Source organism: Temnothorax americanus, unplaced genomic scaffold (assembly GCF_048541705.1).
Source record: "Temnothorax americanus isolate GAGA-0224 unplaced genomic scaffold, ASM4854170v1 Scaffold31, whole genome shotgun sequence".
Taxonomy (NCBI): Eukaryota; Metazoa; Arthropoda; class Insecta; order Hymenoptera; family Formicidae; genus Temnothorax; species Temnothorax americanus.
The window spans coordinates 748,519-775,190 of NW_027509453.1; the positions used below are offsets into that span (position 1 = coordinate 748,519).

The following is a 26,672-nucleotide window of genomic DNA, read 5'->3' on the forward strand; positions in this document are numbered from 1 at the left end:
TCATTGACTTTTATCCAACAACATATCCTTCAGCAGGTCTCTTCATCAATTCTTTTAAAAAAACTGTAAAAATAATTAATTTGAAATTATCTTGAAATTCAATCTTTTCGTAAGAGTGTTACGCGTCTTTATGTATACAGCGTGGCTTAAGAAACGAGAAATTAACAATGAGAGTGTTTTCTTTGATGAATTTGAGGTCGATTTTAATTTAAGTTCTGGCTTATAAGTATATATAATAATTTATTTTTATTAATTAAATATAATGTGTGTGTGTGTGTGTGTGTGTGTGTGTGTGTGTGTGTGTGTGTGTGTGTGTGTGTGTGTGCGCGCGTGTGTGTGTGTGTGTGCGTGTGTGTGCGCGAATCTCAAGAATAGATAAAAGAAGATTCCTTATGGCCATGCTATATACGTTATTTTTATAATACAAACGTATTTTACCCTGCATTTTTAGACTCATACGATAAAAAGATCAAAAAATATGTCGATTGATCAAAATATACATTCCGTATTAAAGAGATATCAACGCACAATGAAAGCCGCGATCGTTCTGTAGACACTCATGCGAGGGATGTGTGACCATTTAATACACATACTATCTCCTGGACACGCGATACGACACTAAACTTTACAATTTATTTGGCAATTATGTGAAGCAGAAGAGAAGGGGGAGCGAGAAGACGAAAAAGTCTTCTTGTCTTACACGCGTTGGTCCCTTTCCACAACTTTCATGCGGTAAGTAGTCGAGTGGTCTGCCACTATCGTGCGACAACACTTCTTGCGCGAACTTACGCTAATCGTGAAACAAAGTTGCGAAGAAAAACAATTAAAAGTCACAATATTATTGTTTGGTACGTAATATATAATACCAATGACATTTAATATCGATTAGCTCGATTGAAATTCTTCTTACATCACAACTAATGCAGCTTCACGTTTGAAGACCAGGAAACCGTCCTATATAATTTTCTCGAGCGCGATCATATCTATACCTGTATAAATGAGGCCAAGAACTTGCTGCTCTAATAGTTGATTTTCATTGCCTTGCAAACGTAACAGCGGAATTCAACGATTCTTCGTGGACGAGCAAAATGTTCTACACTCGCAAACTTATATTTTACAAACATTCAACTACGCGTTTTGAACTAACGCGAAATGAATTATCATCGTTGTGATCGATCTTAGAGCCTTATTCTAACACACGTTTTAGCGTTAGTGATAGTGCCCTAAAAGAATAGTACACCGTCGATTTGACGCGACTGTTTCCTTCAAGTCGAATTGCATGATAATCTTATTGCACATACAACTAAATATCTTCTCGTAAAACGTAAAATACAATAATTTCGTCGACTGCATCGAACTTTTACATTTACACAAGAACACACTTTCTTACATAAGACGAATAATCGTACTTTCGTTTTCCTTTCTTACATATAAAATATGTCATATGGTTTTGTTTTGTATACAGGCAAATCCATTGACAAAACTGCGTCAAAGTTTATGTACCGCGTCAAGAATTATGTACCGATAAATACGCTATTATGGACCCCAAAAATATTTATTTGGGTCCCAAACGGTTTAAAACTACTTTTGCAGCACAAATATATGGAATAATCAAAAGGCCGTTTACATCTGGGTGTTTTTTTGAAATTTCTCGTTGCATCGAGTTTGGCAATAACCAACAACCAACTGCTTTTCACAACACGTAAATATCGTGGATCAAATATCCAAATCCCATATTTTCAAAATATTTTCGTCTTATTGAAATGTATTATAAAAAAAACTCACACTAAATGTATCATATAATTGCGAGAAAATAAATTAGTCACCTATATTATCTTTTGGTTCGCAATATGCTGGAAGAAATATGGAAATAAACCCGCAAAGGGGCACTCCTGGCGAAAATATGTTGATTTAACAAAGGATGATGTACATAGTATATTAGCATAAAATCTTAAGTTAGTGAAAGAATTGAAAGCTGTTGCAGCATTCGGGATGTCTTTCATAAACCTTCAATCGCGATAACACTACAAATGCTTCATCGTGTCTTGTATGTGAGGAAGACATTCTAGGAATGTAAAGAAATTGCACTAATCCCCCTAAAAATATATCTCTTTTTAATTCTGACCTGTGACTTGGCAATAAAAACACGCCATTTTTATCACCTCGTAACAATTAAAGGAATTAATATGTGGAAGAACAATTTGATGAGTACAGATAAATCTATATTAGCATCCGTGAAAGATTTTGAGAATCTACAATCTTTTTCAGGACTTTTTATAATTTTCAATCTTTGTAACAATATTAAATTGCTTAGCCGTTTTTTTTTAACATTATCGCAAACGTGTAGTATTCTTCGGATCAAAAATTATTTTTGGGGAGAGCAATTACTGTAATTCTTTTTAAAAATGAAAGTTTGATATCAAATAAATTTGGGCTATTCTAAATAGAAATGAATATATCTAAGATTGTTGTAGCTGCAGCAAGCTCTGAAGACGTTCTAACTCCTTTACTAGCTCGCGATTCATATTTTCTAGAGAATTCAGCCTCTCTCTGTACGAGGAATTCTCGTCTGTCAACAAGGTGACTCGGTTTTCTAAATCTTCCATGTATTCCTTCTTCTTTCTTCGTGATTCTTGCGCCGATATCTGCAAAAAGTACCACGTAAAATCAGCATCTTTCACGTCACATTCGTAATTTCGCAAGTTGGATAACATTTGAAGAGAATTTGAATATCCAGATTACATTGTTGTACATGCCTTGTTCTTGATCTTTCTTCGTATTTTCTTCAGAGATTTCTCCTCTTGTTTCGTCAGAGGAAGCTTCGTGGGCACGGAAAATCCTTCGGCTATCAAGGTTCTCTTCTCTTCCTCCGTCAATATTAACACCGTAGATCCTTTCTGTAATGTCAATCACATATAAGTGCGTCACGCTAATATACTGAGTCAATAAATATGACAGCAATAAAAAATGTAAAACATTATCCATGTGAAACTCAACCATAAAAGAAACTTCAAATTTATTAATGCAAATTCAGTCATCTTACTGACTAACGATACTCGATTATATATGTTGATAATGTAAACATGAGGTGTGTAGAGGTGGGCGTGGGATATGCATCATAACTTAGAATACTGAACCAAATATCAATAAAAATGTCTTTATTATAGAGTTATTTAAAAAATTTTTAAAAATACACAGGCAAAGAGATAGACCTAGATAAGAATATGAGAGAAGGATTCATCAGAAATTATCAAACTCTTCAGACTTTGTGTCTTACCGGCTGACAGGAAATCAGAGGCGTATGAATGGGTTGTCTGGTGGTGTGAGTAGTGCCGTTGGTGACGTAAAGCCTCGGTGTCAGCAAGCCTCTGAGATTCTGCGTACAAGTCTGGGAATCTCGGCGTTCGGGTGAGCAGGAAGCGGAAGCGGTACCCTCGCTGTCGGAGCTTATGCTACTGGGCGGCGTCGGCGGCAATCCCTGTCTCGACGCGTGCAAGGTCGCTTCCTTCCCCTCGCAGACCATGCCGTACTCCTCAATCTCCATATTCTGGAAGTAAGTGACGCGACGATGACGATAAGAAACTAATGAAGAATCGGTATATTCAAATAACAACGCGTAGTTCGAACACAATAAATCTCACTAGTACTTGCTCATAAATCAAGCGAGTCTATATACTGTACCCATTTCCACGAGCATTATATTCTCGAGCAGTTGAGACTAATGTAGATAATATACAGTTGGATAAAACCTAATGCCGGAGAGTATTTTATCGCTCGAGAACAATCTGATGCCTGGCGCAATATTGATTTAAGTTGAGATACCTGATAGTACTCCTCGTCATCCTCTTCGCTGTCACTCGTGTGCGAGGGATGGGTTTTGGGAAAATGAAGACTCTGCGGCGACACCATTGTTATCGCGCTCGTATCGTCCACTATATCGCAATTTGGTTGACAAGGCGCGCAGGGACTTGCTGGCGCGCTGATAGGTTCGTCCTTGATCTCCGGGTACTCGTTATCTTCAGGTACTAGATTGTTTCTCTTGAGGATTGCGCTCGAGGTAGATGACGACGTCAGCGGCGACGACGATGACGATTCGACACGGTTCGAAGTGCTACTTATCGAAATAGCCGGAAAACATTCTTCTTCCATATCTGAAAAAAATATTTCAGTGATAATTTCTATCTCTACAGTTCCTCCGAAATTATTGTTAAAGAAAAAACATGACGAAGAATTTGTGAATGATAAAATTATCTGTTTTTTCTCAAAAGGACGAAGACTGTCACACAATATGTCATTTCCTTACCATCCATTCTGTCGCGGATATCGAGAGACTTGTGATCCAGATTGGCGAAATCGATGGAGGAACTAGTAGTCGCTGTAGAACCAACCGCGCCAGAACACGAATTCGGCGTATGGGGATTATCTCCTGGCGTTGCCGGGCTCGGAGGCGGACTGGGAGCCAAAAGACTATAACTATGCTCGGATTTTATCGGCCGTGGTCCACCGAGAGCCGCATCCGTCATTAGACGATCTCTCAGTATCACGTTGTTCCTCAGACATACGGCATTACCCCATTCCTCCTCTTTGGTGTTCATTAAGATATCCTGATTGAGTATCTACAATAAGACCAAGAATTTGAATGTAAAAATATTTTTTAAACTAGATTCTTTATTAATTCTTAGGTTAAAATATAATTAAACATTTCAAAGAATTCTATGAAAAAAATGTAACATATCACAACGATGGTAGAAAAATGGAAAATTATTTATGATAAAATTTTAAATTACATACATGTAGACGAACTAATTTGTTAATATCTTATTAGATTTCCTTTGGATATAAATATCAATTTTTTGAAGAATACACAATCACAATGCTTTATAAAAAATATCTTGGAATAAATCGCCGAACTTTGAAAGCATATTCTATGGATACGAAAGAATTGATATCTACTTGACACACAGGCACGTTATCTTTGTATCGTTATCGAGAAACACTTGTTTCCTTAAAAGTCTGACAATCGGTGATTCTCGAGCAAGGGGAGAGGAACGAGCCGAGCAGAAATCAAAATCGTTACGTGAAATTTCATCGCAAACGTAACGTGATGCGAGTCAATGGACACGGGAGGGGCAGCGTCCGCGTCCGCGGTTGTCAATGGTTGCCGCCCGTCGCGGCGAGGTGTCAAGGACCCCGCGTGCTTCTAAAATTATACCGCGAGCGTTCCGCGAGCGGTCACACGTAAGCGAGAAGGAGAAGGGCGCTCAAGTTGAGCGGTCAAGTTGAAGGTCGGCCGTTACCCGAGTCCATAAGGTAGTCGGTAGCAACGACTTCGCCTCCTTCGGCGCGATCTTCGGGGGCCCTATACCGGGCGCGACCCAGCAATGCGGAACCCGGTCCCAAGGTCAAGACAGATCTTTTCGTATTGCGCTAACGACAAGCTGTTGCTACCAGCTTATTCAGCTTCTCGCTTCGCTGCCGTCTCTCGCGCACAGTTGGTGTACATACGCACGGTTTTCCTTTAGCCGCGGAACTTCCCCGTTATGCACGGTTTGCTCATCTGTATAAGCAAATCCGGCTGTGGAATATTTGAACGATGATGTATACGCTTGCCCGATGTCGCGCGTATTGGTAGCAGCTCAACGAAGATAATTTTCTGATGTAAGAAGCGTGGGATACTTACGTTCGAAGCAATTTCTGACGCTTGCATTCTGCAGTGCTGCTTATTAACATTTTTTAAATATTAATTTAAAAATAATAACTTTATTGGTTCGACAATTTATAAAATTGTGTTTTATTTCTCATTTGTTTTCATTCATCCTCTCGCGTCTGCCTTTGTCTCAGTTTTTTTTTTCTATTCTTTCTCTTCGTTATACACCGTGGTCCCCCTAATTTAGATGGGAATGTTGCAATTTCCCGCAAGTGGGTAATTAGTTACAATGGAACCATTAGTAACCAACAACCCGGAAACTCAAATCTGACGAGCCGTCTTTGCTTTCTTCTCCACTACTGTGTTCTCTTCTTTCCATTACATAAATTTTTCTCGCATAGGTTTATCATTACCGATCGACATCCCCAGTATTATAATTCTTCGCGTTACTAGTGACAATTAAAAAAAAAAAATCCGAGAAACTTGCCGTGTTTGGTCTGTAAGAAAAAAAGGACCGTTTTATTCGAGTAAAATTAAAATGTCCGTTTTCCCGTTCGACCGAACTGATTAAAATCGCATCTGGCTTTATTGTTGATCTTTGGAATGTCTCGCATCCATAAAAATCTGCCGGCTACAGCAATGCGGAACTCGATTCGCCAAGGTCACGACATCACGCTCTTCCTTTTCCTGTTCCCTCCATCTTCCTCTCGCTCCTTCTTTTCGTCCTTTTGCCCTTCGTCATCGCTCTCCGTTATGCTCTGATCGCGCGGCCAACACTTATCTCCCATCCTTCCACGTCTCACTTCCGGCGGAAGCACGTCCGTAACGGGCAATCCTTCTCGTTGTCTTTTTGGAGATATATACGGCGGAGGATACACGTGCATCCTTTTTTTGCGATCGTCCTATCCACGGCTTTAAATACACGTCTTATCATTCATTATCGTTTATCCATTGCGTTTGAATTTTCCGTGCACGTCTTCGCAAACTTCGAACATATATATATTTGTAATCGTTCATGTGAAACATCATAATAAACTTCTTCGTGTAATGATATATTAGCAGATGCGACTTTTTCCTTATATACTGACGTAATATATCTTTTAGCGATTTCTTCTGACGGGAACAATAAAAGAGACTATAACCTTTTCAACATTCGTACTATTTTTATCATGCACTATTATGCAATTCTACTATGGGCAAATTTATCGACATTATTTCTTTGCCGTTCGGATTCGCATTATCCGCTTTGGAGGAAATTGCTTGATTCTCAGCTTCTCAGCTCATCGAACAATCAATTCTTAAAATAAACATATATAATTGATCTCTTTGTTAAATTATTTTCATAGATCAAAATGATTTCACCTAGATAAAAAATTAAGTATCTATCGTACATTCAACTCATCAATGTTCGCGAATAAAGTTAATAACTCGATGTCGAATTTGCTGATTGATTAGTCTTGACGAGAGTTTATATACAAACAATACAACACGGGTCGGAAGAATATCGTCATTAATAAATTAAACGTAAACATATATAATTAATTGTGAATCGGATTTGCATCGTCAATTACACTGATGGTACCATATTCCTCTCTAGTAGCGCGGTATTTCCGCTGGAGATCAGTCCAACTGGAGGGGGCCGCGGCGTCTCTGATGCTTTCCGGGGGTAGGAATTCCGATTGAATTTTCTCCGCCGCAAAATTGCTACGTAGCGATTGATATTAACTAACTGCGGCGCGCAACACGGAAAGTGGATCGAACTGAGTGGGGGTCCGGGCTCAGCAATTTTCGCGACGAGTTATTTCGCTACCGCGGCATTATCGTTTTGTCGTTCCGGCTAGGCTGTCCACGAGAAATCGCGCGCGGGGCCTCTCGCGCAATCGCTTCGAGATTCTTCATTTTCTCAAGAAATATTATTTATTATTATACGCTTCCCCGTTATTAGGCGCGATCGTTATTACAAGCGCTATTAATACTGCAGCTAACTAATTGAGGCAAGATAAGAGGCGTGTCCGTTCGTTTTAGTTGCACTTTCTTGCGCTTTCTGTATTTAAATTTAGACGCGCACTAACGCTCCGCCCGCGCTTTGCAGAAAAAGGGAAACATATATTTTGTTCTCGTAGAATCTCTCAAGTAAAGCGACTTGAAGTTTCTCTCTACGCGACCTTTCTAATAACCCGTGCGCCGCAGTCGGACGAAATTTCACCAGACGAACGCGCTGATAATCCGCGATAAAGGCGGCGCGGCCGCGAAGTGTTATGCCGGGTTATTAACAGAACTGACCTTTCCACTTGTTGGTTCGACGACTAAACTCCGATGCACGGGTCGAAAAGCAATTGTGCGCTGGTGCATTGAAGGCGCATATATACAGAGACGGAGACGCGCTCGTGGGTAATGCACCGGAGAGAATTGCAGTGGCATGTTCGAGCGGTGTTTCAAAAGCTGCGATACATATGAATGAGAACGAGGATCGTAAAAGCGTATTGTGTATGTAATGCGAAATAAAATTTCGTGCCGTTTCTATGCCGGTTAAGCACGCGTGACTTGTAATCGGCTGCTCGCACGCGTGGAATCGGGAATCCGTGAGACGTGAGCGTTGCGTTCGATCATCTTTTTTTTTCTGATTTACCTACCTGAGGACGAGAATTTTCGCGTGTGCTTGTATTACCGCTGTGCACTTTATGTTGAAGCGTAAGGGTCATGGCACGCAAAAAAAAAAACTTAAGCAGCAAGCAAATCAGTCAGTCAAAAACTTAAGGCGTAACGTAAAGCGATAGCGAATCCAAACTGTTGATTTTCTTACTAACGTTTTACTGTGCTTAACTTTTTCTATGTGCCAAGGCCCCAACACAGGCGCCTACTGACAATACAAGCGCAAGTGCGAGGTAACTGAAGCGATAATCTCGCGATCAACGCGGGAATTGTAAAACGTTACAAAAGAAACGACAGTGTCCGGCACGATCCCGTTCGACACCTATGCACGCCCGTCGCGTTATCGTCTCAACGGATAGGAGCGTAAATTGCCAATAAAAAAAAAGACGATAACAGTTCATGATAAATTAAATTCTCGATGAAAACACAGTCGTAAAAAGTGCGACTTGACTTTTTTTTATTATGCCCATCAGCTTATAACGTCCATGCATGCGCACGGCATCCATATATCGCAACCGTGAAACAAATAATCCGATCCGTTTCGCGATCGCGAGACCGCTTAAGCCTCGCAGCGCAGATATTTGCGCTGTTGGTGCGAGAACACCGGTGGAAAGGTCAACGGCACGCACCGGCCGAATATCTAATTACGCTAATGCGATAGTAACCCGAACGTACGGAATATCAATAAGACTGGCGGCAAACACAAATATTTTTCCAACGTTTACTATTACTACACAGTGAAGGAAACCATCCGTTATGTGATTGAATTGCCCCGCCCCCCCCTCTCTCTCTCTCTCTCTCTCTCTGTGTTGCGATGAATTTCCGACAATGTGAGATTGTTTACAAGGATTTGCGGCTCGGTGTCCCTCGCGTGTATGAGGAAAAGCATTTGATTAAATTGATTCAGTACACGAATTCATTATCAGCATGTATTGATGTTAATCGCCTTGCCTCAATGCAGAAGAAAATACTTCGGATGCCGATCAACCGATAGAGCGTTTCGAAGCTTAAATATTAAATATTTTATAAAAATATTTATATTTATGAGACACTTTCACTGTAATATTGCTATTGAAAACAGCTATTTATTGAAGCTAATTATCAGCGTGTTATATCGTATTCAGCTTTAAATATCGTATTGCGTTTAAATTAATATAAGATATTCTTTTTAAGTTCTTTATATATGTGATTAATTTTATTATGCTATTATGTTATATGTATATATTATTCGACGGCATACTTTTATATTTGAAAATATTTTAGCAACATAAATAATAGGATTTCTTCGAAAAAGTGCTAGGCCGCCTGTAGCAATCGCTATTTCCAATCACGAAGACGGACTTCTCTTATTGTAGACGAATAGGTCAATCGTCCAGGATTCTAGCCGACAGGGGAGGGTATCTCAACGGCGTCTGCCGGCCTCGTCGAAGTCACGAAAAAAGGTGAACGTCCTCGAGTTCCATCCGAGTTCCATCCCGTCACTTCGTCTATTCCCCACCATATGGCCCGACGACGAGCGACTCGACGCCGGCGACGGCGACACAGGTCTCTCTCTCCCGCGGTGTACCGCCATACAACTCGTTTCAAAACCAGATCCCTTCCTAACAGGTAGCCGTGAACCTTCTCAGGAAAGTCGAGAAACTCTAGAAAGCTTCAGGCACGGTCGACGAGCCCGGTCGAGATACGGCGACGAGGTCGGATAACGCAAATCCGAGCTGTTTATTTTGAAAAGATTATGCATGTAATTGCAGGAAATAATTTTGCGTCGCACGAATTCCAACAACGTCGAACTTGTTGTACGAGCTTTCCTTCGCAGAAGAATGTATCTTAAGTCGATGAATGGGCCGAGTAACTTCGTAAGCGACATTGGCGCTCAGCCATAAAGTATTTACGACTGTCTTTCCCTGCAGGATTTCGAACGTGTTCTTACGTACGGCACGGAATTATTTACACATCGGTCTTTTTCGCTCGTCTTCGAGGAAGACGGGACAATAATTTACCTGCCATAATGTCGTCTGTCTGTGATCCGGGATCAACAGGTAGTTCTGCTCGGCAGATACGATAGGGGATACTAAAAAGTGCTACCCCAAGATAAAAGATACTCTTATGGGCAAAAATAAAAGAAGGAAAAGATTTGGCCGCTCGCTCATCGCATACCAATGTCAAGGTTTTGCAAACCTTACTCACTCGTGATACAAAATGACTCGACGACGACGACACGTTACGTAAATTTTCAAGATAAAACAAGACAGTGCTAATTACAAGATAAAATAAGAATAGGAAATTGCGTGCAGTAACATGCACAAACAGACGAGACTTTATTGTGCTAAATATATACGTAATATTTGATATAAGCTATCGCTCGATGAATCTATTACTTTGTGCCCACTGTGCCCAAGAACAGGAGCAATCAATGACGATAATTCTAATCGAGTGTAGAGGGTCATTCTCTGCGTATACCTGTGGCCTCGAGATATATCACTCTATCGATTAGTATTCAAATCCGAGAGGCCAATAAAGGTAAAACGAATGGCTATTGGCCGATATACGATACTCGCGATAGAGTCAAAAGGCCTAATCGCGGTTAGCTAATTTCAATTATTGTTGTGCCAGCCAGTTACAGAAATACATGAGAAGAAGTACGCGGAAAGAGTAAATCGATTAAAAACTTTAGACCATTAAACGCGGAAAGATTCAGGCCGCTTCATATTCCAGAAATTTGAATTTGAGATATTTGCAAATTATCGCCGAGGCGTCTCCTCAACCACCTTTGATATTCGAAGCAACCGTTGAATATAAACATCGTTTTCAATTTAACTTCGAATACGTTTCTATGGCTACGGTCAACGTGACGCTACAAATGCTTCGAAGCATTCCTCTTCTCTTTTCTTTCGATGAAGAAAGAAAGAGAAGATGAACGCTCCACAGCATTTGTAGCGTCACGTTGACCGTATAGCCTAGGTACGGTGACTTGTGAAATACAATATTTAAAATACAGCTGGGTTAATATACGAGAACTCCAAATTACACGCAAGGAAACCTGCGTGTATTTAGAATTATATTCATATAATTATGAACTCTTGAGTTAAAGTGCCTGTAGGACGCTTTTAATTAACTAACTTTATCAGTAATTGGTAATTACACGCAGAATTCAGATCAATAGTTCATTATAGAATATTTATATGTTGAGGATGTGAATTAATTGACTTCTATATCGGTCACAATGCAGTATATAATACAGTATTTGTTATTGTGATCGATCCGTCTTTTTTCGTTCCATTCTTTTCATCGTTATTCATTTTCACCATATTTACGGATATTCTTTTGCGCAACTCGAAGCGTTGAACTTTGGTCGATCCTAAATTATCTGAGTCAAACGTTTTCGACTTTGTCATTAACGCTTCGTTTAACTTGATAGTTGATGAATTATCGTCCGATAATTATAAAACAGATAAATAATTGTAAGAAAAAGTAGAAAAAAATAATCTCTTATATATATATGTATATATGTAGGTCCGGAAGTATGTTCCGGGACTTTTATTTTTGATATCGGTATATTCCGGGACATTTGGCAGTTTCCAGGACTGTACATTTCAAAAAACGTAAACAGTCCCGGAACATACCTCTGGACCTACATACATATATATATATATATATATATAATGTCCCGACTGACTCATCAACGCCCAGCCTGCAAATCCCTAAGTCTAGAAACATGAAATTCGGGGAGTATATTCCTTCCATGATATAAGCACCCACTAAAAAGGGATTTTTAGAAATTTGACCCCTAAGTGGATGAAAAGGAGTAAAATGTATTTTCACGGATTCCTCAATATCGCTTAGGCTCGATGAGATATCGACTTGGTTTTTTATAAAGTAGCTAGGGGGAGAGGTACATACCGTAGCAAAACAACGGTATCAAGCTAGTATATCATAATTTAAGAGTCTTTGTTCTAAACAGTCTTATTAGCGATCGTGATCTGTGACATTAAAATTGATAGTCTGGAGTGAAGCGTATCTTGATTAACCAATTCACATAATTAGAAGCTACAGTATCTTATTGATTTGCCACTAGGCTTATTTCACACACACGCAGTGCATGCATGTTTATTAAATAAGATATGAAATCCCGCGAATATGCGCTTTACTCGAGAGCACGATAAAAAACTTGGTAATAGTTATGCTATTTATACGTTGTATTTGTCGCGGTATGCATGAGGCATATTCTACTATAAACACAAGCGAAGTATTTGCATATGCCGAAGCTTAAACAAAGCGCGCGTTTCGAATGTTCGTGATGTGACACGCATCCACGTGCGCGCGTATATATGGAAAAACATAGTTAAAGAAACGGTGTCGCGCAAATCTATGCTGTTATCAATTAGGTCAAACGAATGCAGACGAGGAATCCAGTTTATAAGGGGGTTTCGAAAAGGGCGACGCGACGACGGAAGACGGAAAAGTCGGAGAGGCAGCGCGCGATGGCGGGCGCAGCTGATAAGAGCTTATCGCCGTGCGCGTAACTATTCAGCACGACTGATTCGCCGGGCCACCGTTTCGCATTATCGTCGTCGTTATACCTGCGGGCGAATCGCTCGCGTCTGTTTTTAACACGCCCGATAAATGCGCGTCGCTTCGAGAGAGAAAAAAAGTCGCGCCTGGCCGACCGGCCACTTGCGTCACCGGTTATGCGAGAGGCTTATTGAGATGAGCGCCGGATTTAGGTAAGACGGGCCTGAACTCGCTATACAACTGGCTAAGATCCACTACAGCTAATGATAATTTTACGAGGAATTAGTGAGCCGTATTCACAAAGGCTGCGTTGCGTTCCAATATTCACTGTCAATGCTGAAAATCTATATAGTGTATACGTAACGTAAACTATAGATTTTATGTAAGACCGTGGTACTGACAGTTAAATATCGGAATATAGTCAAAATAAAACAAAAAAAGCAGCTTGTTATTTTCAACAAAATTTAAAAGGCCAGAGATGGATTTAAAATAGAGATTTCCATCTTTTAAATGTCCTTTAGCCGGTTTTGAAACTTTATTTTAGAAGATTCTATATAGGAATTTCGAGAATTTTCTATTTCATTATTAGCGAATATTACCTTCGTATCTTCTGCAATTTTTATCAAAACTTTTCTATAATAGACGCCCTCAAGGATATGCTGATAACACGTATCGTCGTATTATACGAGTCGAATTCAATGTACAGTTGCGAGCTTGCTCACATATACGCACAAGGCGGCGGGAAACGATAGATTGTCACCGCCTTAAATAACATATACGACGATGACATCGGCGAGACCTACATAGATGAAATCGCGCGCCGGAATACAATTAAACCCAAAGAAAATTCTATGAGAATGGAACTCTTTCTAAAATCGATAGAGAACTCTAGAACTCTAGCTGGGACACCCAGAACTCTGATAAATTTTTTTGAATTTTGAAAAAATGAGCGAACTTTACAGACATAGAAATGCCCTTACGACAGAAGAATGCTAACATTCCGGAATTCCAAGCTCATCTATCCTGACTGAGCGATTAACGACGGCGATTAACACAATCGAGGAAAATAAGACTTCGAGGTGAAAGAATAAGATTCAAGGAATGCTTGGGCTTTCTCATCGCTCCTCTCTTGTCGACAGCGATACTAACTCACAAAATCTCTCTGTATGTTTTATCTCTGTAAAACTGCATTTGGGAAGCGTAACTATCTAACGGATCCCACGAAAAGAAACGTATGTGCGGTACATGCGGAATAAACCTCTAATCGCCCAGAGGGTCCGTAATCACGACGGTTTTATCTCTTTCCTACTGATAGAAGCTGCACGTTGGCCGATAAGTAGAGAAGCTAAAATGGATTTCTCAAGTTAAATTTTCCAGACGAGCTCCCGAGAGAGAAGGAGAATGCAAACCCTTTTGCGACGCAGCTTCGGCGAATCGCTGGCTGCGAGAATGTTGGACGAGATATTTACACCTTTACTATAGTTCGACATCGTCGCTTTTCCGTATATCGGTATTCAATTTTCCGTCAACAAGAATGAGATATTTATTTAAAAATTCAATTTTTATCCGAAGCAATCAAATGTTACATTTTAAAAACCTTTCTAAACTTTTGCACTTGAATACACAAATTCTGTATAAACCACTTTTCGTCTTTCAACTGTTATCTGATCTTGGTTAGGATATTATCTGCGAGCTGCCGTTAAAATGTTGCCAGTGCGACCAGTTGCTGATAATGGAACGGATAAGGAAACGTCTGTTGTCCGAGACAAAAGCAGCGCGTGCTGTAATGAATGTGCAATTGTAATTGCGACTTGCGACGAATTATTCAAGGTCGACAGAATTTCTTCCTCACTATATCACAAATTGTATGATTGCCGTCTCACGTGCCTTACTTTGACACGCTCAGTCAAAACATATATATATATTTTTTTTTTTTTCATGAAAAACTCGCTCTTCCTTTCTCAATAATTATAAGCTTATGCGACAGATTGCACGTGTGAATTTTTGCGTTCAATCACGAGCCGCAGGCGCCGCGATATAGTAACAATAATGGTTCCGTGCCGGTTGGTAACCACGAGAAGATTGAGAGTCGTTTGCGCTCTCAACTGACTGACTGATGGCAGCTTGTGACAGCTATAATATATATATATATATATATATATATATATATAGTAGTAAGTGAACGTTGAGCGCGATAACTGCGAGATTATTTACCCGAACGATGTAAAATCGCTTTAGAATCTTCTCGTAGAGCGTCTTATTTTACTAACAGCGTTATGTGTCTTACGCGAGATAGCCCTGCCCTTTCTGCTCTGCTTGCATTCGTGTTCGTGCATTCCTGTTGTCGAAGGACGTTTAATTCGATTAAATATATATGGCGAACCTGCCAAACTGCATTTCTCATCCTCGGCTCGCATGACGCAATCGTTTACAGAGTTCAATATTGTTGCAATCTCGTACACGATATCAAATTATCTTTCGTACTTTTACAAATTCTTTTCACATTCTCTACTATAAATACGCGGGTAGCTAAAGGAGGTGACCTTCGACATTTCTTTGGCAATAGAAACAAATCAGAAATTATCTATACTCACTGTATTGCAATACAAAGAAAAATGTAGAATTTGATTTCACATCAATGAACTTCTTTTAATTTAATAGAAATAATTTATATACTGTTTCTAAAATTTTTAAATATTAAATATTTTATTTACGTTTTATTATTAATCTATTATATTTATATTCTTGTGTATTAAAATTCAATAAGAAATGTATTTGTTTTAAAAATATTTAATTTTATCAGGTTCAGTGATTTTGCAGAAAATGAGTTTTCCCCTGAACAGAAAATCTTGCATGTGTAGAAGAAAATGCCTTCGGAATGCATCGTAACATTGCATGCTTGTAGAAAGAGAGAGAATAGCTTCGCGCGCAAGCGTGCACGGAAGAAAAGTTTACGGTTACGCATTGTACAAAGGTGGAATCCCGCGTCTAACGGTGTTACACGAACAGACGATAAGAACGTCAGAAACGGTAAGAACGCAACAATCGCATTCTCTGCGGATCGATCAGTTTCTACTCTTCGCTTGCACAAAGAATTGAAAATTGTATTATCGTTCGATCGGTTATAAATTAAAATTACATTTTTAATATAGAAAGGGTAACATTTTTTTCTATACTACATCCGTCAAAGTGTTACGACCAAGAATTCACGAGGATATGCCTGCTCGTCAATCGTAAGCGCGATGATGCGGATCTAAAATATCGAAGATCATCCTATCCGGCAGCTCTCCAATTAACTGTTTCAGAGATGCCAATAAAAAAAAAGCGCGAAGAAGCCGCTTGGGACTTTCTCGTCTCACAATCAGTTAAGTCGAACGCCCGCGGCCACCGTTGCCGGAGGATTTGATATAGATGTCGAAAGGTCACGCTACGGTGATTTCGTCGCGAATTCTTCCGATCCTTTCCTTCCTCCTATCCGTTCGTCGGCATGGGTTAAGCCGACGGCGTAACGAAGAAGCGAGCGGTGAAGCGAAGCGTTGCAAACAAACGGGAAGCCGGGAAAAACAATAATTATTTTCGTGCCACGGTTGTTCGGAATCGTGCTGCGCTCGGCGATAAGGAAATGTGCCGCTAGAAAATGAGCAATCGCGTCGGTAATTGACGTTTTTCTTTTTTTTTTTTTTTTCAAGAACGCTCAGCGACGATGTCGCGAACCGAAGAGTCCGAGGAGTTCCGCTCGCCTGGGCGGAAAGCTCGTCGGAGGGGAATTCTGTTTTGGCATGTTTGTCCGAGATAGAAAGTCCGCGGTTCGTTCGAGACATGCTTAAAGTTTAACGACGTGCTGCGATTTCCTCGAGAAGGAAGATGCGTGACACGTATCGAGTACGGCGGGGCTGTCGGGTCATAAAACGCGCATGATTCATCTGTATCACACCTTGCGATTATTTCCTACTTTCCACACCCAGTTGGCAGGTAAAATCCTTGAGAGCCTTAAGTTCTTTGGCGGAGAAAGAAGTTGTCGAGAATTTGTTTGTGAAGACACGTGGGAAAATAATATATTTATTCGTCGTGAAAACGAATTTGAGTTGTACAAAAAATGGGTGTTACTCGAGCGTTGCAATATTTCCATGTTCGCGTTCTCTCTAGAAGTCTAGAGGTCACTCATTTTTATATAATGTTTGCTATGCGGAGAGACGAGTGTCGCAATAGCGTCTCATACTATTGTGTATTCTATATCTCCCCCACTCTTCGCGCCTATGTTTCCGGTATTGCGAACTCGACATATTCTTACTTCCGGTTTTGGAGTAGAAGGCAACCAACCACGACTTTTCTCATGCAGGCACTGCTATGGTGATTGTTGTAGGTGTTCCACTGCGACACCATAGCTATTTTTATCTCCTCTCCCTAATTAGATTAGATACGGAATCTATATTGCTGCTGTATGTATGTACGTCTCCTTATCCGATAAATAAATGACTACCCAATGAGGTTCTCAAGGCAACGGTCGCATAATAATTTGTTATGTTCAAATAAAAATATATTTTATCATTAACACTAATTATCAATCATTATAATGATCTTATTTGAATAAGTTAATTTCCATTTTTTACTTTTACAATATTTTGCTCCCAAACTAATTTAGTTATCACGTAATTGAAAGGACGTCAGAAAGTACGTCAACATCGTGATAAAATAATATTGTGTGATCAATAAAATGATGACAGCATCAGGATCGAGATGAAATTATAGTGTGTCGAGACGCGCTTCCTGTTTCGGTAGAAAATATAATACCGTTTGTTTATGATAACAACGTGTGTCGTCGACGATTTTCCTTCACGGCACGTATATCAAAAACACAATCGATATGTTACACTGCAGGAAAATTACTTCCGCGCGGTATTTTCCTGACGTGTCCATCTTGCTTCCTTTTCCGGGTGGCCGGATTGAAATGAAAGCTTTTTTATCAGCAGAGCTTTAGACATTTAATTTTTACATTAATGGCACGCTGAGAAAACCACGGGCAAATAAAACGCTAAAATGCCGTGTATAATTGATGAATAAGTAAAAAAAAAATCTACAATTTATGAATGCGGTAATTTATGAATGAGTAAAAAAATCCATGATTTTACTTTTGTTTAGACTTCTAGAACATTAGCTATATCGGAGAATAATTTCCCTATCAGAGCGTGACGATTGTCTGATGAGTTTTCTAAAATGCTTTCACGGTGTTTGTTTGATTTATTGATAATACACTTTCGTGTATTAAGACAAATATAATTTTTATTATATACTATTATGAATTATTGTATTGATGAAAAATTTGTGTCAATTTTTTCTTTAACGGAGTTACGCGCGCGGCGCGTTTATACAAGTGGCTGCAAAATATTCAATTCGATATAAGGCTCGAATGTGTAACGCGAAGACTACTATCAACACTTGCGTCAGTAGCACCTGCGCAAGCACGACGAACGAGTGAAGAAAATTGCTCTATAAAAGCCGTCCACGATAAAAATGCGAAACATACGAGCGCCTAGACACAATTACGGATGCCGTAACGAGATTATCTTGCTCGCCCTACATTTTCAATTTTCGTTATAGAAGCCATTGGAATTTAAAGTTCTTTAATTCAGCTGTTACTTATTTAAGCGACTGATGTTGGTATCGAGAAACTTGGAATTTTTGTAGCAGAATAAATACAAAAATACACAAACAAATAAAAAATAAACTTGAGTAAAGCTAAAATAATAAATTCATATATCGCAAAAGCTAAAACTCAAAAGTGTACGAGCTTCCCTTCGAGATATAATACGGCATACATTGTCAAGGTAACAACGTTTATCGAGACAAGTGTTTTTAACATAACGAGACAGCTATATAGCGAATAATTGCAGCTACATTTTATCGTAAGTAAAAAAAAACGAAGTAAAAAAATATCGGTATCAAGTCATACTTTTCCGAGAAAAATTCCACGGCGACGATCGATTTCTATGTCCGTCCTCCCGGTTACACGGAGTTTTAGAATCTGCCTCAATTGTTATCGATGCATCGCGAGCACTCGCTTTGTTTGCATTTCTATACGCTTCGTCGTTTCGTCGTTCGCTTCCACGTAACGACAACACGATCAATCGCGACACTCGTTGCGCCGATTGCAAATCGCGCAATGTCGCCGTTTCTTTCGCGAGAAGAAAGTCGGCTAAAGCGAGAAACCAATATGTTTTGCGTGAGCGACAGCGTCGTAATTAGGACGATTGATTACGGATTTTCGATGACGATTGAGGCGAGGTTGCGTCTTTAATGTTGGAAAACGGAATTCCTCTGTGGCTGCCATTGATCATGATTTCAAAACCATACTTCGGCTGCATTTAACACGCGAGGATTCCCGTTGATTTTCTTTTACAAACGCCCGTTGGCTTAAACGATTTTATTGGCTAGACATATATTTGCGCGCGCGATGAGCTGTTCGCCGCTTGACGTAATTCCCGTCAAAGGGGACTGACCCCCAAATATGATGAGACAGCACTGTGACATGCACATGCGCCGATTCGCCTTTCAATTTCTATTACGATATGCTTCCCGAAGCCAGACCACCGTATCGATGCATATTAATAACTCGTTATTATGCGAAAATAATCAAAAATACATTGAAAATTCGAACAAAATCAAGTCGAATGGTTGCGGTATGAATATACAATGGTCTTCGATGCGCACGTCAAATTTCATATTGTTTCACGGATGCAGATGCAGATGGATAGAAAAAGGAGCGAAAAAATATCTATGTGCTCTTGCGTATAAAAACATATTTATAATATTAAATGATTAGAGGCTTTTGATTAGATCGAGAAATAATAACGTGCGTACACAACGTATACTTACATTAAGCCATATTTCGTAGATAATGAGAGTGTAACGAAGCGTCGTCGTTACTCAATGAAGTAAATAACAAACACACGTTCTCAACGATAAATGTCCCGTTCCAAGATGGTTACTGGGCCGGCCAGTCTGTAAATTGTCTGGGAAGCACGTTCGCGACGAATATGTGTGACAAGCCACAATCGATAAAATTGTAATTAGTGCATGTACACACAGAATGTCTGCTTAGTGAGAATATACATAGAGCTGCGGAGCTATTTTGAATTTTGAGTTTAAATACGTTACGTATCTTTCCGTTCAATTATAAATTAGCATAAATATGAAATTCAGTAAACATTTCCATTGAATCTTATCGACACTTTTCCGTAATGTGTTCGTGTTTTTCCGCGTCTCTTCAACTGAAAGTAATGTAATCTCGAAAGTATTAGAATACCAGGAAAATAACGTCGAAGATAATTTCAAAGGTATTAATAGTTTCGAAAATTTCCCGAGAAATAATTCTGACGAGAAACGCAAAGCGTCGTTAAATTTACATTCAGGAGAGAAACGTTGCTCCAAAAAAAATATACATATATATATATTATATATATATATATATATATATATATATATATATATATATATATATATATATTTCTACTTACGATTCGTATTCGGCGTATTAACGGCTGAATATACGGAGGACGATAATCGAGTGGCTCTTCGCAAAAGACGTGTACTTATGGGTATTTACGAGAAATGATGCGATATTTGTACAGGTGCGCAAACCAACTATAATGCCTTACTGCCCAAATACAATGTCCCTTCTCCGTAATACAAGCATACAAATGCGGCGAATCCGCGCGTACGAGTGGCGCTAATCCCTCCATCCATGTTTGCGAAGAGCAATCGAACTGTGACAAGACGCTCCAAGTGTGCGTAACGTTCGAATGCATTTTTGGAAAAAAGAGAAAAAAATAATAATTGCCACCGTTCCCGACGTTGTTGCGTAAGTCCACCGACGGAAGAATACGACGATCGGATCGATGCGCGAGATTAAGAGTCTCCGAGATGATGATATCTGCCACGCGATTGACGATTGAATTTATTCCCAACGGAATCGAACGTGTAATATATCGCCGACCTTCTAGAAAACGATAAAAATACCGGTTAGCTGTGGCGTCGCCACTTCGAGGACCTGCGAAATTACTCGGCGAGCATGTGAACGAGCATGTGAAGCTACGGGCGGCCGATAAGAGGAACAATAACTAATAATAAATATAGGTACACGTCTGAGACGCGACGCGGAGCGTAAAACGGCAACACACGACTGCATGCGAATTGGCATTTATTTGCGGCGAGAAATAGCCGAGGCGTAATGACGTAGAGACGCGACGCGTTAATGATTAGGATTAATTTGTCGGCAATTCGATGCCTTCGCGTGCCGTGCAGCGGAAAGAAAATTCTGACGTGAAAGGGCCGAGGAATTGCCTGACCGTGTCCCATTTTGCGCGCCGATCGAAGACAGGAACGCACGCTGCGAGAATGAAAGGAGCATATGCGTGGGGCCATTGTTACCGTCGCGAATGCAACGAGCGATGAAAAATAGTTTCCGTCGTCGTTCGCCGCAGGATGGTTAGATAGATATACGCGAGAGTCGTGGAAGAATAGAACGCGATGATTGTCCGAGTGATGGAAGAATTATCGACTCCGTGACGTGTTCGTCCAACAACGTCGCTATCATGTAAATTTGTCGGTTTCCTCATTTCCTTAGGCTTAATTAGCGCAAGTTGCAACCGTGTCACCATAAGCGCGATGACAAATGACAATACGCGTGATGCATATGTGAATATGCGATCATTATTATTCATAATTCAAAGGCTGTCGTACTTTCTTTGAACTACAGATATTAAGTGAGTTAAAAAAAAAAAAAAAATAACGATTGATTGAGAAAAATACATGTTTAAAAGGGTTCTGACTTTAGACAATTTATTTTAATAAAACCTTATTTTAAATCGTAAAGCAGTCAATTTCAATCAATGTCGATATCATATTTTAACTAAACATTACTAATTAGGAGGTTGAGAATTAAAAAGTTGCAAATATACTTTAATGTCAAATATTGTAGTTGTCACCACGGAAGAACGTATAAAAAAAGCAGAAATGTATTTTTCAATAACATTTAGTCGATAAATTTGATAAGCGTGGCGCATACGTTTCTTGCACATTTCACATAGAAAGAAGCTTCTGAGAATAACATATTGTAAAACAAATATCTCTTGTAAACTACGCGATCATATATTTTCATCCACGACGATAAGGCTACGCAAATATTAACGGTATTCGCTGTTTAAAAATATATACTTCAGTGTGCCAGTGATATAATATCGAGTATAATATCATGATTGTATTACGTCGACCATTTCTTTGGATTTGACACGAATATTCGAATAAGACGGAGGATTGCGGACGCGCGGCCCTCAGAAGCAGGACGTAGGCGTCCCTATACAATCCCAACGGAGCTTTCTCGCGTTCGAGATCGTAGACGAGCACTTTCTCGAGAACGTGTAATGTACGCGCCATGTAGGCACAATAAAAATTAATGAGCGGCGAACGACAGTAACAGTGCGTGTTTGGAACATCTCCTCGAAGTAAAATTTTAAGAAACCACCGTAATACCGTATTTCTTTTACAAGAAAATTCTTCAAATCTCTTCCCTTTTGTAAGACTACAACTTATATATGTATAAAGGTTGCGCGCTCACCGACTCGGGAAGTGGATAGGAATCCCATAATTCCCTGAGGTCGCCCGTTCCCACGTCGTAGTTCCACGCCATGATATTCATTTCGTTTCCTTTAGCTTTCCTGGATAATGCGAGCGTCGTCGGTTAAAGGAACATGGTACTCGCCCCATGAAGGACGAAGGAAATTAAAACGCCGACATGCCGTCGCCACGAGGATCCAGCGTTCCTTGATAATGTCACAAGACCGTCAGTATATACCTGAAAGCAAAGATATCGTCTCGTAGTCGCGTGATCTAATATTATTGCGAACATTGTTAATTATCTTTCCTTCGTGTGCTAAATTGATGAGAGATTCGCAAATATATATATAGTGCGCGGTTTAATCACCTTAATTGCGTTAAAGAGATCTCGAGAGATCCGCGGCGGATCTCCCCCCTTGGGCTAAGATTAAAGTCTTCCTTCAAGATTATAATAAAAACTTGCTATTTAGAGAAAATAAATTCAGGGCTATATTCGTGATCTTCGGTTAAAATTAGATCGAGAAGAGCGAGAGATAAGAGGAGTATCGCGCTTTCGTGGCATATAAATAAAATGAAGGAGGATAGAAAGAGACGCGCGCGCGCGTCTGGATGGAACGAGGTACATATATACAAAAGTCTCACTCGATAACAGACAGGTCGGAAAGTCGTTTATATAAGTGTCATTAAAAGATCTAACCGGACGTCGGATGCTGATGCGGTAAGGAGGATATCGATAGACGAACGCGACTTATACAGATTAACACACATGCACGCGTGCGCATCCGTGAACTCAGCGCCGGCATACGGTATCGCGCGTGTGTCTATTATCCGCCGCGGCCGGTTTTGCGTTTAATGCCTTTTGTCCTATATTACGAGATGATGCATAGCTGCTGCGTTACAGTGCCGCGGTGCGTTCTAACGAGTTCAATGGACCTGTCTTTATGGGCTAAGCTAAGTATACCATTCGCGAGAAAGAGAAGAGAAAAGAGTGAGAGGGAGGGAGGGAGGGAGGGAGGGAGGGAGAGAGAGAGAGAGAGAGAGAGAGGAGAGAGAAAAAGAGAAAAAGGAGGGGAGCTGCTCCCGCAGTGCTCCGATTGTTGCGCGGTAACGCGAACGACATCACGAAATTGCGAGAAGTTACGTTTTACGTGCATCAATTCGTAATCTTCTATCTTACGTATTTGTTACAATTCCATTACGCGCGATCTTTTTCAAATAAACGCAACGACGAACGGTTACGTTTCTTAGGTGTGAGCTACAAGTTTCTGAATCCTTTATATTTACGTTGGACAAAAATAAATCTTTAGATAAGGAATACCAATCGAGAGAGTGTTATCTTGGAGTGCGGCGGGGTATCTCGGAGTATGAAGTTCAATTGAGCCACTTCCCGCGTATGTAACACGCGCAACCGTCCAGAAATCACGGCGGAGGAGGCTCAGGAGAATTCCAATCGGCCTTGTTGCTCACCATTAGGAGAAGAAATTAATTTCTCGTTACGCGTATATAGCGCGCCATGTGCGGCATAAATTCCTTCCTCTAAAATCTGGGCATCTCTCTTTTATGAATACAATTGGATTCTTTTTACGGCGAGATAATGATTCCCGATAAGAAAAAAAGATCCATGCATAAGTAAGGAACTAATTGTAAGTAATCTTTGAGTCTGATAAGACTCCTGCTGAAAGCTGATGTTACGTACACGGCATCGCAACAGCATGGGTGATACGAGGATTATATGCCTCGATGTATTCAATCGCCGATCGTGCCGTGGGATATAATCGCAAGGATAATCGCGAAAGGACATCGTCAACAATCGACAATTACGTATATGCGTTATTTCATATGCGAAACGGGCTAAAACGTTAATTATACTAAACGATGTAGATACAGTTATCCTGCTTTCTCATCAAGCGTGCGCATCGTTCGAGAGTTATTCCAAGCATTACGTTTACTACCTATATAAATAACGAAAATTTTATTTTTTATATCTATTTTTACGTCAAAATGAAATGACAAACCTGCGTGACTTCCTCTGAAAAAGGCATCCGTGCAAAGATCAGATAAATATAGTTGAAGAATGAGAAATTGATTAAAAAATTGGCATTCGCATGCGAAATTTTAGAAAGGTTTTGGTTTCTCGGAACATAACATTCGGTTGCCTCGGATAAAAATTAAATTTTTAACAACTATAATTATTATTGATTTAATTAAATCAGATATTTATATCCGCGGGATGATAACGTAACAATCTGTTACTTAATATTTGCATCACCTCGTATCATATGTCATATTACGGATATATATATATATATATATATATATATATATATATATATCGAAAACGCTCTCGAAAATTATTTCCGAACGTATATCTATTCCATTTACTTCCACGAATAAATCATCGTTTCGAAGGTCCGCTGATAAACGATTCCAGATATCAACTTTGGGCGTCGTTCCTCTTCGATTTTATTTTATGTTTTTCGTCGGAAATTTTCAACCGCGTTCTATCTCACGAGACATTACATCTACTCCTCTTTATCTCTTCGTTAGTTTTTTTTCTAAATAACTTATTCGCGCTGAATGTCACTTCCAATGCAGTCGTCCGACTCGACTTTTCGATCCGACCGACCTTTCGACGCGCGCGAGCGATTCCACGTATAATCGCCGCCGATGCTAATCGGTAAACTGGTATTTCCGGAAAGAAAAGGAGAGATATATACACCATCGATCGGACGGACGGGTAGAATGCGCGAGATTCGAGCAAATGCGACGAGCACGTGAAGCGTTTTCTTATCGCGGACACAATACGTCAAACTTATAAATACTATTTTCTCAGCGCGGCTTTATCGCTAAGAATATGTACGCTTCGTTTCTCTCTCTCGTACCTTCGGTACGATCGGTACTACGCGCGAGTGGAGCGTTCCAGGAAATCGCTGCCGGCGAATAAGATCCGCGGTACAAGTCGCTGAACGAGACAATAAATTTTTTATCTCAGTATTATATTATCGCACATCAACGACCGCTATTCCGCGCGGTTTCAACCTTCGTGCAATGGCATCGCCGAGAATCGAGGGAGCCGTGTGTCCCGAGAGGATCCAGGATCCATCAATCGGCGAGAGAAGTCCCACATTCCGCTGATTTCGCACGCGCGTGCGTCATCATCTCGCTCCGATCTCGCTGCTGAGAGATTTCTCTCCCGGGAGCTCATCTCCGCTGTTCTCGAATATCCGCGCGCCCGTCGCGGCACGGCGCGCGGGATGACCCATCACGCGCGCGATGATAGATCCGGTCGTTGTAATCGGAGCGCACCAGATGGAACGGAGCGCCGCTCGTCGCGGCTCGGCTCGGCGGCGCGCATGCACGTGCACCGGCTCGTATCCGGCGTCTTTGCGCGCCGCGGCGTCCGTCAAGCAGCGGTACCGGCGCGGCGCGGCGCGCGGAGGATTGACGAGAGGAAGAAAAAGAAGAAAAAGAAGTAGCTGCGGGACAGTTGTTATATACTCACCAAACGAGAGACGGGCGAGGGAGGGCAGGGCGTCGGCGTCCTCTCTCGTCGAGACCTCCGACGCGACGGGGCGGGGAATCACAGATGGTAATTCTTGGTAATTCTCTATGTTACGTTAAGGCACAACACTGGTATACCGCTCGCAGCCCCCGGCGCGACGACGACGAGTACGACGACTGAGCCAATGAACGGCGAGGAAAGCGGGACGGCGGGCGGGATCGATAGCCAACACCCGCGACACCCACGAGAGTTGTCGCGCGGAGCCGCCAATCGCGAGGAACCGGCTGTTTCGCAAACGCGCGTACGCACGCACCGAGAGCAATTTGTGAGCACTGGCACGTGGTTATCGATTTTCGAATGTTAGCGCGAAGGTCCTGCTTGTCTGCCTGCCTGTCTGCCTGCCGTTGGAGAACGGATGTGTGCCCGCGTCGAACGGACGGAGCGGGATGCGCGCGGTACGACGTTCTCCGCGTGAATGCGAGGAGTGCGAGACCCGGGACCGGCGCGGCGGCCGCACGTGTTGGCGCCGCAAGACACTTCAATCGCCGCGATTCAGCCAATAGCGGCGAACCACCTGTTACCAGCGTACTGAGCTATCAGTTGAGTATAGTGAACGGCCGCAATGCGCGCGCAGCCTTATCAGTTGTGACGCGCGTCGGCGTCGTCGAGCGGACTTTTAAAAGCGTGTGGAAACCGCCCCGGGTTTCTCGGCGACGCGTCTCGCAAGTTGCAGCCTGTCTGCGAACT

The 26,672-nt window shown here is 41.0% G+C and overlaps 1 protein-coding gene across 2 annotated transcripts; it reads right to left on the minus strand.

The window, feature by feature from the left end:
• Positions 1-263: 263 nt before the first annotated feature.
• On the minus strand, positions 264-26,387 carry Creba (Cyclic-AMP response element binding protein A). 2 transcript variants are annotated; one of them, XM_077412672.1, is made up of 7 exons: positions 25,926-26,387; positions 22,425-22,661; positions 4,304-4,616; positions 3,823-4,151; positions 3,278-3,547; positions 2,757-2,897; positions 264-2,645 (listed from the first exon to the last, which is right to left on the minus strand). In XM_077412672.1, exons 2-7 carry the CDS (start codon positions 22,503-22,505, stop codon positions 2,460-2,462), a joined length of 1,320 nt encoding a protein of 439 aa, XP_077268798.1. In that variant the 5' UTR covers positions 22,506-22,661; positions 25,926-26,387; the 3' UTR covers positions 264-2,459. The 2 variants fall into 2 exon arrangements, with proteins under 2 accessions (XP_077268798.1, XP_077268799.1); XM_077412673.1 differs by lacking the exon at positions 25,926-26,387 and adding an exon at positions 22,791-22,809.
• Positions 26,388-26,672: the final 285 nt, after the last annotated feature.